The 13635-nt window shown below is 36.6% G+C and overlaps 1 protein-coding gene across 6 annotated transcripts in view; it reads right to left on the bottom strand.

Moving 5' to 3' along the window:
- Window positions 1-8239: 8239 nt before the first annotated feature.
- MICU3 (mitochondrial calcium uptake family member 3) overlaps window positions 8240-13635 on the bottom strand; it is a 78052-nt gene continuing 72656 nt past the window's right edge. For 5 of the 6 annotated variants that reach the window (XM_061404329.1, XM_061404327.1, XM_061404332.1 and 2 more), the window contains 2 exons: window positions 12931-12999; window positions 8240-10645 (listed from right to left, as the gene is read on the bottom strand). In XM_061404329.1, coding sequence (XP_061260313.1) covers window positions 12931-12999 — 69 coding nt within the window. In that variant the 3' untranslated portion in view covers window positions 8240-10645. Of the gene's footprint in view, window positions 10646-12361; window positions 12401-12930; window positions 13000-13635 lie in introns of all 6 variants that reach the window. The other variant, XM_061404328.1, reaches the window with a different exon arrangement.

The raw sequence follows: 13635 nt of genomic DNA on the forward strand, positions 1-13635 counted from the left end.
TTTTCTAAAAAGTGAACCCAGTTGGCATTTTTTTGTTAAGTAGGGTCCCTAAGTCACATAGTCAATACTCAAGTGGTCAGTTCAGACCGTCCATCAAAACTGCTCTCTGGACATCAAGTTCTCCTAAGGCCTTAATGCTGTGCTGTTGCCATACACCTTGGGTGTCATGAACAGCACACTTACCACCTGAGCCTTCTTTTCTCTTGTTTTTTTTTTCTAACACAGAAACCATTTTCTCCATTAGTGTTTTGAGAAACTCAAAGTCCACTCCCAAGTAGCATAAAATATTATTCTTTTTTTTTACCATCCTGGATCTCACCAAACCTACAGACACCCCTGTACAGTGGCCCCAGTGTCCACATTTCAGGGAAGGACTGGCTACATAATTTTTGGAGCCTCGTGCAAAATGAAAATGCAGGGCTCTTTGTTCAACAAAGCAGAAAAAAGGGCTAAGGTATTAAAATATAAAGCTTTTTCTTCCTTCCATAGTCTCTCAGAATGTCATGATGTTTTTAATTGGCTATTTAATGTCATCTTAAGTAAATAAAAATTTTAAATTTTAAGTTATTTGCATGACTCTTACCATTCACCTTTATATTATGCAGTGCCTGTTTAAGGTGCAAATATCAGAGCATTTACCTTCTATGTGAAATTACTGAAATAATACAATTCATATTTAATGGTACAGCTTCTGAGAATGCTTCTGAGGCATCGCGAGTCAGACTCAGGAAGGCTGGGAGGAGGAAGAGAAGCTTCATCCAGCATCAAGCAAGCCAAGGGCATACTCCTTCCAGTACGGGGATGCTTCCAAGGTGAGTGTGCACCTCACAGGTGTCCTGGGCCCCCATCCTGTGACTCAGGGTACACGCGCACCTGCTCATGCTGGCTTCTGGAAAGATGCACCAGGCTTTAGCTCGGGGAGCACCTTGGAGAAGTTCAGACAGTTATTTCTTCTTCCTATAGGCGTGGTACCCCAACCCATAGTGGATAAGCCACCCTCAGGGTATTGAGATGTCAAAATTAAAAAGCTCCCAGTTCATCTAATCAAGCCATGCCCTTTGGCTGGCTGCCCGCTGAGGCACCATGGCACCACTAGTCCAGGGCATGATGGTCTCCACCATACTCTGCCCCAAGGCTCTGACTGGTGTGGGTGCCTTTCCCCATTCCTACCCATACCTACACACAGACCCCTGCCAAGGCACTGGATTCTGGAGGCAGTTGCTGCTCAGGGTGGGGAGGGTGAAGCTGGGCAAAGGAGAGGGTGGCCAAGAACCCATCCTGGGGAGTGGGAAGGAGGACTGGGTGTGAGCAGAGGCTCTAAGCCCCTGCACAAGCTCCAACGTCTCACTGACTTCATTCACAAAACAAAAATCCAAAGGTAACATTATTAATTTCAAGATGGTGACTGCAGGGCTAAGCATTTTATATAAATTTACTTTCTATGAATTATCTCATCTCATCCTTATAACATGGGGCAGATACAATTTTTAGCTCTAATTTAAGAGATAAGGAACCTGATATAGGAAAGGCAACCTAAGACCAGGAAATGAAAGAATGGTCTACTGTGATCAGAGTTTATGATGATAGTGTATGATCATTTAATACTAGGAAGCCTATAAAGCAGATATATTGCATGTGGAGATCAAACTGGAAAAATGTTTAATTATCTCAGTTGAAGCTGAAAGGCATTTGAGATGATTCAACACTCATTCCTTTTTTCAAACTCATCCAAAATAAGGAAATAAAGGATAGTTTAACATGATAAACTATTTGTCTCAGATTGACAGGAAAATATTACGCTTAATTTGAAACATTAGATATAATCCTATTGAAACAGGAAATCAAAAGATTCCTGCTATTGTTATTAGTATTTTACATTCTTCTGAAAGCTATACTCAATGCAATAATAAAGGAAATAGAAATATGAGCAGTAAGATAGGAATGGCAAAGACAGTTACTATCATTTGCATATAATATGACTGACCAACAGAAAACTCAAGAGAATCAATAGAAAAAAAAAATGTCAGAACTAGTAGGAGTTAAGTGGCTGAATAAATCAAATTGCTTTCCCATATACCAACAGTAATCAGATAGAAAATCTAATGGGAAAAATTCCAACTCTTAAAAGCAACTGTAAGTATGCAGTAATCTAGAAACTAGTAATCTAGATCCCTAAGTATGCAGGATCTAGAAAAGACCTTCTAAGTATGACTTAGATAGCAAAAGCCATAAATCTTGAGAATAAATAACTGAAATAATTGTTCCTGGGTGGGACAAATGTATTGTAAAGGCATTGTAATGTTCCCAGGTCTCAGGAAGTCCTGAGAACCAAGAGAGCTGAGGGTTTAGTTCTAGTCCAAAGGCTGGCAGGATCAAGAGCCAGTGTTTCAGGTCCAAGGGAGGCAGGCAGGAGGAATTCTGTCTTACTTGGAGGAGAATCAGCCTTTTTGTTTTATTCAGACCCTTGACTGCTTGGATGATGCCCACTCACACTAGAGAAGCAATCTGCTTTACTCAGTCTACTGATTTAAATGTTCAGTTCAGTTCAGTTCAGTCGCTCAGTTGTGTCCGACTCTTTGCGGCCCCATGAACCGCAGCACGCCAGGCCTCCTGTTTATCACCAACTCCCGGAGTTCACCCAAACCAATGTCCATCGAGTTGATGATGCCATCCAACCATCTCATCCTCTGTCCTCACCTTCTTTTCCTGGCCTCAATCCTTCCCAGCATCAGGGTCTTTTCCAATGAGTCAGCTCTTCGTATCAGGTGGCCAAAGTATCGGACTTTCAGCTTCAACCTCAATCTCATGCAAAAAAACCACTCTCCCAGAAACACCCAGAATACTGTTCAACCAAGTATCTGGGTACTCCATGACCCAGTCAAGATGAAACCAAAAAAATTAACATTACACCTCTATAAGCTGAGTTTTCTGTTGGTCAGTCATGTTATATGCAAATGATAGTAACTGTCTTTGCCATTCCTGTATTATTGTTCGTATTTCTATTTCCTTTATTATTGCATTGACTATAACTTTCAGAAGAATGTGAAATACTAATAGTGATAGCAGGAACCTTTTGATTGCCTCAGTAACTTTTCCTTTTTGTGTATCAGTTTGGATAGTCTGTATTTCTCTGCCTTCATGTTTACTCATCCTTTCTTTCTCTGTCTCAAATCTTCTATTATGTCCATGTGATGAATTTTTATTGTAAATGATATCTATTTCAATCTTGGAGTTTCCATTTGGTTATTTTTCATAGTTTTAACTTTACTGTATGTAATTCCCACTTCTCTCATTATGCTCATCCTTTCCTTTAAACCTTTTAAAACATTGGGTTCGCCAAAAATTTCGTTTGGGTTTTTCCATAACATCTTACAGAAAACCCAATACTTATAAGAAATTTTTAAAAGTTCGTATCTACTAACTCAAACATTTGTTTCCATTGACTGCTTTTTCCCCTGGTTAAGGGTCACATTTTCTTGCTTAGCATATATGCTTGTTCACTTTACAGCAGATATTACGGATATTTTTTCTTTTACTTTTTTGTTTTTGTGAGTATATGTACTGTCTTTTTTTTTTAATATTTATTTGCTAATTTATTTCTGGCTGTGCTGGGTCTTTGTTGCTGCACACAGGCTTTCCCTAGTTGTGGCAACCAGAGGCTACTCTTCAATGGGGTGCACGGGGCTTCTCACTGCAGTGGTTTCTCTTGTTGCAGCATCGGCTCCGGGTATGTGGTCTTCAGGAGATGCACTTGGGTTCAGTGGTTGTGGCTCACAGGCTCTAGAGTGCTGGCTGAGTAGTTATGGCGCATGTGCTTAGTTGCTCCGTGGCACGTGGGATCTTCCCAGACCAGGAATCAAATCTATGTTCCCTGCATTGGCAAGCGGATTCTTAATCAGTAGACCATCGGGGAAGTCCTGTTGTGGATATTTTTGAAAATACAGATTTTTGCTATTTTCCTTTAAAGAGTACTGAATTTTGTTTTGGTGGGTAGTTACTATACTGGCAGATCAGCTTGCTCCTATTGAGGATTAATTTTAGGTTTTATTATGGTCTAGAGTAGTCTTACTCCTAAGGCATGTCCTTACTTTAATTCTTGGGTTATTCGGTGAGGACTTTACATGCTTGATGATTTGAATTCCAGTGTCTCCCAGCCCTGTGTGACCTCCGGGAGCTGTTTTCTCATCTCATTTCTTCCATCTTCTGTTTTCTGTTTGGGCTTCATTTCTCTCTGTTGCAATTTGGAAAGTGCTTCCAGGCAGCAAGCCAGAGTGAATGTAGAGGTCGCTGCATGAATGTCCTTCCTATCAAGGATCAAAGCCTTGAAGTATCTGTTGTACAATGCTATAGTTTCTGCTGCTGCTGCTGCTAAGTCACTTCAGTCATGTCCGACTCTGTGCGACCCCATAGATGGCAGCCCACCAGGCTCCCCCGTCCTTGGGATTCTCCAGGCAAGAACACTGGAGTGGGTTGCTATTTCCTTCTCCAATGCATGAAAGTGCAAAGTGAAAGTGAAGTCACTTAGTCGTGTCCGACTCTTCGAGACTCCATGGACTGCAGCCCACCAGGCTTCTCCGTCCATGGAATTTTCCTGTCAAGAGTACTGGAGTGGGGTGCCATTGCCTTCTCCGATAGTTTCTGACAGAACAATAACTCTAATACCAGTTAATCACAACTGGACCCACAACTCTTGATTGAGTTTTTGATTTAATGCCTGCAGGTTCCCTATCATTCTAGTTTCAAGCACCTGTGAACTTTGTTGCTCTGGCCTGAGATCCTCACCTATGTTCCTGGTTATTTCCAGGGAGTCCAATTTAGGCTACGAGCTACCTTAATCTACCTAGTTAATTGGGGCTTGGCTCATGGATTATTTAAAATTTTCCTTTTACTTTTTGGGGGGAGGGGAGTCTAGCTATTGTGGAGGAAAAGTTAACTTCTGAGTCTCTTAAAATATTAGGGAGCAAAAACACAAGCATTAACATTATAATCAGAAAAATAACAGAAAAGGACAACAGGTATCTGTATGAATTAGTACTGTACATATTTATGTGGTAATTAATCACTATGAGAAATTGAGTTAATAGTATAATCTACTCAGCATTTTGTGCTGCTTAATTTATTTCTCAAGTTCAGATACTAGCTAAAGGACACTTTCCATAGACTTGAATCTTTGTAAATTTTAGGAAAACATATTTAAGTTGACAAATGAAGACTGACATTTGGCCATGCTTTAATAGGCTGAACACCAAGCAAATCCTATTCCTTTATTTGTTCATTTTGCAATAAGTCTTGACATCACCTTCTCCACTTTCTTAAATTTGCTTACTTAGCAGGGCACAATGCAGTTCTGATGTGCAATCTGATTTCAAAAGAATCTTTGAGACAGCTAATCTTCTGTACACTCACTGTAATTAAATATTACAGCACAAATGGTACATAAGATACTCACCTTCTTGAGAACCTCTTAGCACCAAAGAGCAATGACATAAAAAAAAGTATAGATTTTCAGCGTGTTTTTTGGGTAGATTTTTCAGCTTGAACTTTTAACTCTTATAGCACCTAGAGCTTACAAGGAATAAAGCATTATATACCGTGGATTAGAAATATCTTTATTAGTTGTCTTTCCTTCTGTCCTAAACTCTCATTTTACCACATTTTAAAATCTGCTAGAAGATGAATCTCCTCAACTGTCAAGCTGCCTGCTCCATCCTTGAAAATATGCAATAGGAAATGCTGTACTGAATTAGACTAGTGGTCCAGTTCAGTTCTTTGTCTCTTCGGTAAACATCACCAAAATACATTTTGTAAGAGAGTATGGCTGCTATCTTTAACTTTCAAATCCATAACTGATATCCACTGGCTTTCCTTTATCAATTAATGTCTTTCTCATCCCTGCCATCCAAGCTTAAATATGTGGTGGTTCCATAAGTCTACAATCACCATTATACTTTAATTTTTCTTAAAACTGTTATTATTTGGTTCAAGAAGAGGTAACTTAACTCTGGATTTGGTAAATAAATCCATCTAGCACATGACTTTCATGATTTAGTTTCATTTTTTTCCAGACTGAGGTCCTAAGTTTTTAAAATATGCTTTTCTCGAAAAAGTAAACAAAGACATGGTGAAAATATTCAAATCGCTCAATAACAGCTCATTAAATATATGAGCTTATGGCTCCCTTCATTAAATATACCTATGGCTCCATCTTCAAAGGGCCTTCTGAAAAAAACAGTAGCTAGGCTGTGGACTACCAGGTAGGAGAAATCTGACCAGGCAAAGAGAAAAAGACCTAGCAATACTGATAGCCAAGGTGCCTCGCCTGAAACGGCCCTGCCAAAACAGCAGTGAGCAGAACCCATCAACCAAAACTCATTCCGTGCACACAGCTTCCAATTTGTTTTAAAATACAAACGTACAGCAAAAGAAGACCAGAGATTTGAGAAAAACCTTTAATATGAGACACCCAAAACACAAACAGGATAACGGAATGAGGCAATGAAGAGAGAAGAAAACTTCAAAGAAACTGAAATTAAACAACCAAAGAGAATAAAAGCTAGGAATATACAAAACATGAACAGCAGACAATAAAAAGTAAATTCAGAGAAAAAAAGTTTTCCTATACATACATACTTATGATACGGATGAATTTACAAATTAGGTACAGAAACTAATAATAAAATAGAACAACTGTAACAATATACTATGATAACAGTTACATGAACATAGCCTCTCTCTCTCTCTCTCAAAATATCTTCTTATACAAATTAAATGACTTTCCCATCTTAATTGGGTACTTACCATGCTCTGTAACTTTTGTAGCTTGAGGTGTGACAGTAAAACTGACATGAATTTCTTTTTCCTTCTTCACAATTTCAGGAAAGGAAGATTTGTTCTTAGAATGGTAGATCTTAGTAACCTCAGCAAATGATTTGTATTCTTTTCCTTATTAAGTTGAAAACTTTCACCTCACTTAAAAGCTTCTTGGGCTTCCCTAGTGGCTCAGATGGTAAAGAGTCTGCCTGCAGTGCAGGAGACCTGAGTTCAATCCCTGGGTCGGGAAGATCCTCTGGAGAAGGAAATGGCAACCCACTCCAGTACTCTTGCCTGGAGAATCCTATGGATAGAGGAGGCTATATAGTTCATAGGGTTGCAAAGAGTTGGACGCGACTGAGCGAATACTACATTCATGTTCATGGCTTCTCCTTAACATATCCAAATTGCCAGCATCACTAATCTTGTGCTTTGGGGCCATTATTAAGTAAAACAATGGTCACTTGAACTTAAGCACCATGATACTATGACAATCGATCTGATAACTAACAGGCAAGAGATGCTGACCAAAGGGTTGATTCACAACTCAAGAAGGACACAGTGGGATTTCATCCTGCTACTATGAATGGCATACAGTTTAAAACTTATGGATTATTTATTTCTGGAATTTTCATTTAATATTTTTGGACCCAAGTTGACCACAGGTAACTGAAATCATAGAACGTGAAGCCCTGGATAAAGGAGGACTACTGCAGTTTATTTTGGGAACTGGTAGATTTCTAGGAGTTGTCTTGGTAAGATGATGCCTACAAGATACCAACACTAATCAAAAGGGCTGCTGTAGTGCTGGTATTGGAGAAGGCAATGGCAGCCCACTCCAGTACTCTCACCTGGAAAATCCCATGGATGGAGGAGCCTGGTAGGCTGCAGTCCATGGGATCACTAAGAGTCGGACACGACTGGGTGACTTTACTTTCACTTTTCATTTCCATGCATTGGAGAAGGAAATGGCAACCCACTCCAGTGTTCTTGCCTGGAGAATCCCAGGGACGGCGGAGCCTGCTGGGCTGCCGTCTATGGGGTCGCACAGAGTCGGACACGACTGAAGTGACTTGGCAGCAGCAGCAGCAGCCGTGTTGGTATAATTATTTGAAGCCATTTAAATGGCCTACCTACAAAGCAAAGTTGATACTCCATTCACACGTAAACTTTCTGAAAGTTTTCCAGTACCGATGATAATTCTATAATGTATGACTCCTATTAGGCACTTTGAGAGGTTTTATGGCTCTGTGATTTATTTACTTATGGAAGTGTTGATGAGATTAATTTCTTGGCCTGTACTGATATAGCAGACGGCATAAGATCAATGGAGATTTGGTAACCAGCAAAGATTTTCAAGGTTTATATGTGACATTTTTCAGAAAGACGTTATTTAGTTCACAAATATACATAGAAGCAAAGTACTACATTTCTTGATTTGAGAGCAAGTATATTTATTTTATGATAACATAAGAATGTAAGACAGGTCACTTTACAGTTATTTTTTATAATAAGAACAACAGACTACAACTTAAGTTAAATGAAATTCTTAGTATGAAACGATTTTTAGCAGACCATTAACCTTTTATCATAGTCTCCTGTAAACATTATGATACTAAAATTTTATGAATAGCTTCATCTTTCCAAAGAATAATTTGCAGAAGATACTGAGAACTGCATACATGTACTTAGTACAGTACTATTTTCAAAGCATTTAAAATTTCTTAAATTGATGTAAACAATAGTCCAGTGAGATATTTTTACCTCCCATTTTATAGATGATAAAGTTCAAGAGTGATAACATGGAGAATCACCATAGTTTACTACTCTTTCCCATTTCAATTGATCAGAATACTTTATTTATTTGCAGTTTAATATTATGCTGCAGTTTTAGATGAATATCATTGTGATAAGCAATAATGAGTAAAGTTTGCATAGGTAGTATTCCTTGGGAGAATGGCAGAATTATTAATAATCATTAATAATCTTAATGAGCTAATTCAGTTTTAATCTTTATTGATAGGACTGTTCTAAATATCAATTTTTCCATGTATGCAAGGTAACTTAGGTTATAATCAAAGATAAAAATAAGTTGCATTATTTCCATTATTATAATTTTCCATTAGTTCCATAAATTCTTTGCATATTTTCCATTATTTCTCCATTATTTTAGATAGTAAATAATATTGAGGACATTCAGTGTAAGGTAAAATAAAGCTGGGCATGTTAAATAAGAAGGTATTTTCATGTAGTCAATCACAACCTTCAAAGCAGGTGAAATTAAATTATACTATATGAAATCCTAACACTTATGAGTCATATATTTCTATATCAATATAATAAATAAGTCAGATAAAGAATATAAAAAGTCTACCAAATGCACTGTCAATGCTAACAGCGTTTTCTTGGAAATAATAATACTTTTATAAATAGGCTGATGCAGAACTATCAATTTCACATTTAATAACGTACAAAACCAAAGTCAGTATTTCTTATTTTCCTGTGCAAAGCAAGGTAATAGTTGGAGTGTGTGCAATTTATATTTAATACATTCTAGAAAAGAAGATAAATTAACCTATCTTCCACATACAGTATATAAATTAAATCCATTGTTCTATTTTTGTATAGTATCCTTTTATAAACTACACTCTTTAAATTGAACAGATTTCCAATAAATAGTATTGAGTTATTTTCTCCATGTGAATATTGAATTTTGTTGTTTTTCAAAAGAAAGTTTTTCTTTTATTTTTAAAGACATTTAAAAATAATGAATTATATTTAAATTATTCATCATTACTGCCTGTTGGGCTCACTATTCCACGTGGTCCTTTCACAAGAAACAAAACATTAACTTCTACCTAATATATACATCAGTCTTCTAAACCGTTTTATATTAGTCTTTATAGTATTCATTTTGACACTACAGACATATAATAACAATATGCAATAAGTTACAGTGCCATAAGATACTAATTTTATTAGTGTTATTAACAGTACCATCTGCTGTCGGAGCTGCACCGTGTTTAAAACAATAATGGCAATAACAGTGACTACTGCTACAAGAACTACCACTGTTTCCACCATCAATGTATGACTTTTTGAGAAAAAAAGATCTACATTTTAAATTTCTTCACTGTACACATAAAAGAATACCAGATATTCTGTTGACCTTGGTAAATGAACAAAAACTTAAAAAACAACTTTATATGATTCAAACAATAATGCTAATTAAGTACTTTTAAAAGTTAAAAGTACAATGTAAACCATCATATTGTACAGTAGCTTAATTTCTACTTGTTTCAAAATTATTTCAGTGTAATTAAAAACCTGGTAAGTAATGGAGATCTATTAATGATTCTAAGGGCCCTAAGATAAATCTCAAGGAATATTCACTTTCTGAAAATAAGTTCACAGTCCAAAACCAAAGGGAATATGTTGCTGTTCATTTTTAAGTTATCTAGATCCCAGGAGTCATACATTATTCAAAAATGAGACAAATTTCTAATAAATTAAAAAAACATTTAAAATACATTCTTATATAGTCACTGGAAGAATCTATACATTTATGAAGGGAATGAAAAAGTGCAGAGTTCAGTAAGTCAACACAGAAGCTCAACATAACACGCAACGTCTGTAATTAGTAAGAAGATGCATCCTATGTGTCTTATGTTCAAGAATTCAGTTCAAATTATATAATTAAAAAATTATAATTAGTATTTCACCTTTTCCTTCATTTCTATGAGTTCTGATTTCAGATTTGCTTCCACCCTCTGAAATGTTTGCTTCTTGCATTTTCAAGTAGATAATAATCCTTTAAACTCTGCTGTAGCAGTATCTAATTAAAAAAATATGTAATAACATAAAAGTAACATTTATTTAGGATGAAATTCGGACATGATGGCATTGATCAGTTATTATAATAATGACAAGAAACAGTAAGGGGCATAATAAAAACACCCAACAGATAATATAAGAATCAGACTTATAAACTATTTCCTTTCACTTAAAAGTTGAATGTTTTACTAACTTATCTAATCCTCAATCTTACAAAGTTCTAGAATCTATGTAGTCATTTTTAGCTATGGTTCTATATTCTACTACACAGAATCAATGATGTTAATGGGACATTATTTTAAGTTGGTTAGATACACTATCTATAGGAACATATAAATAGTACAATCCTACTGCTTTTAAAAAAAGTGTTTAGTTTAAGTTTTTATAGTAAGGGCGATATAAAGTTCCCAGAGATTAGGAAGACGTAACTTCTGTTAGCTCAATCATGACAGTTACCACCTTAGCTAAGTAAATAAGCCTGGTGGTGCTGCTGCTGCTAAGTTGCTTCAGTCGTGTCCGACTCTGTGCGACCCCATAGACTGCAGCCCACCAGGCTCCCCAGTCCCTGGGATTCTCCAAGCAAGAATACTGGAGTGGGTTGCCATTTCCTTCTCCAATACACGAAAGTGAAAAGTGAAAGTGAAGTCGCTCAGTCGTGTCCGACTCTTAGCGACCCCATGGACTGCAGCCTACCAAGCTCCTCTGTCCATGGCATTTTCCAGGCAAGAGTACTGGAGTGGGGTGCCATTGCCTTCTCCGAAGTAAATAAGCCTACTTATCACTAAACATTTTAGACCAGCAATCCCCTAATTGAGTTCCATAAAACATTAGGCTTCAAAGCTTTGCGAAATATCGAATACTGCTGTTTTCTTTCGAGAAGGCAATGGCACCCCACTCCAGTACTCTTGCCTGGAAAATCCCATGGACGGAGGAGCCTGGTAGGCTGCAGTCCATGGGGCTGCTAAGAGTTGGGAATGACTGATCGACTTCACTTTCACTTTTCACTTTCATGCATTGGAGAAGGAAATGGCAACCCACTCCAGTGTTCTTGCCTGGAGAATCCCAGGGATGGCGGAGCCTGGTGGGTTGCCGTCTATGGGGTCACACAGAGTCGGACACGACTGAAGCGACTTAGCAGCAGCAGCAGCTGTTTTCTTTTAGGGAGACAAATCAATAGTGGCATGTTAAGATCTTAGTCCTATTTAAGTAATGTATTTAATCATGTTTATTATGATTGTTTATGTTTCTCATAGTTATTTCTAAATAGCTTTTGGTCTTTTAAGTAACATATACTGATATTCTATGCATATGGACCTCATTGGTAATGATGCTATAGACAAATACAAATGCTTTAAGCTTGAGAAAAATAGGAAAAAACAGATATTTGCAAGCATGTAAACGAGCAACACTTTCATTTCCGAGAACTAATCAGCACTCACAACTGACCAAAATTTTATAGTTGACTTTTTAAAGAAAAAAGAAAAAAACTGAAAGAAAAAAGGAAATCCAAATCTCTCATTTTGGAGATCATCAGCAAGTTTAAGGTATTTCTTTGGGTTGATACAAACTGAACAAATCTCCTGTATCTTTCTCAACTATTTCATTCTCTGGTGATAGTGCAGTAAATAATAGCTAAAATGGTTTCGTCATCACATAGAATGAGGTTCAAATCCTGTTTTGCAGCTGAGTAGCAAGTTATCTTGGGTAACTGACTCACCAAGTCTCTCTTTTCTCTGCTGTTAAATGGGATTTCTGTCTGTAAGGATGAAATGAGATACTGCATGTAGAAGAACACCTAGAATAGCGCCAGGCACCCAAAATAACTCAACAAAAATCGGTTGTTATTATTGTAGCAGATGTTTGGACTCATGATTCTAAAAAACAGTAAAAGATATCCCTTAGAGGCTGATGATCCTTGATTTTACAAATACAATCTGGATTCATTCTCCTGTACCTGCTCAGATACAAAACTGCAGGTTAAACAGAAAACTTTTCAGTCAAGACACTCCATGAGAATTTCAGCTGGATGAATATTCCAGTTCATTTTTAGATCACAACTTAATAGTGGCAAACTAATGCTTTGTTATAACAACTATTCTTGAATTATAGTCCAAAATGAAATCCTTAAAAGACTGACTCTGAAATTGAGTCAGTGACCTAAGATTTAAAAAGAAATTATAATTCCATTTCTTTTAGCTATTACCTAAATGTTATAATAGAAAAATAAATGACCCCTTTCTTTTATTGTTACTGAGCAAATTTTGACAAATAGAGGTGCTAACATACTTATCTGCTATGAAGTTCCTTCTTCAGACAGGATTTGAAAGTGGGATACTTCTGAACTGTTTTATAACCCTGTAGAACAGAGGATTAAAAGTAAAGTATAAATAAAATATGGGGTCATAGATATGCAATAAATAAAGCAAAAATAAAAATGCATAACACCTGATAGAGGAAGACAGTGCTAGGGGTTTATAGCATATACATAATTTATGTGTTAATTTGATCTTGCTACTCTAAAATATTTGAGGAAAGAAATGATTTTCACTTGACTTGTGCCACCAATGCGAATGTTAACAACTAACCACTAGGTGGCAGTTAAATACACAGTATCTTTATCAAGGCAGTTTGGACGAAAACATTGTCTATGATGAATCTTGATTTTTTGTACATATATTTTTTTCTTTTTAAATGTATAATACTCAGAGATATTCTTACCAAAGAAGGAAGACTGAATATTCTAGCTGAATATAAAACAGTTTTTTTTTCTTTTTCTATTTGTGGCACCATTTCACTCTTTAAAATATATTTTTGAGATAAAAATCATTGAATTTCTTGAAATTATTTCAGTGTGAGATGTGAACAGGAACAAACAGTTCAACAAACAAAAAAACACTTTTTACCTATTTTCCATATAAAAAGCACTGAATATGCAGTGACTTAAGAACCTCATGTTGCCTAGTGGAAATCTGCATCATATAAAATAAGAAA

The sequence above is a fragment of the Bos javanicus genome, chromosome 27 (genome assembly GCF_032452875.1).
Source record: "Bos javanicus breed banteng chromosome 27, ARS-OSU_banteng_1.0, whole genome shotgun sequence".
NCBI lineage: Eukaryota > Metazoa > Chordata > Mammalia > Artiodactyla > Bovidae > Bos > Bos javanicus.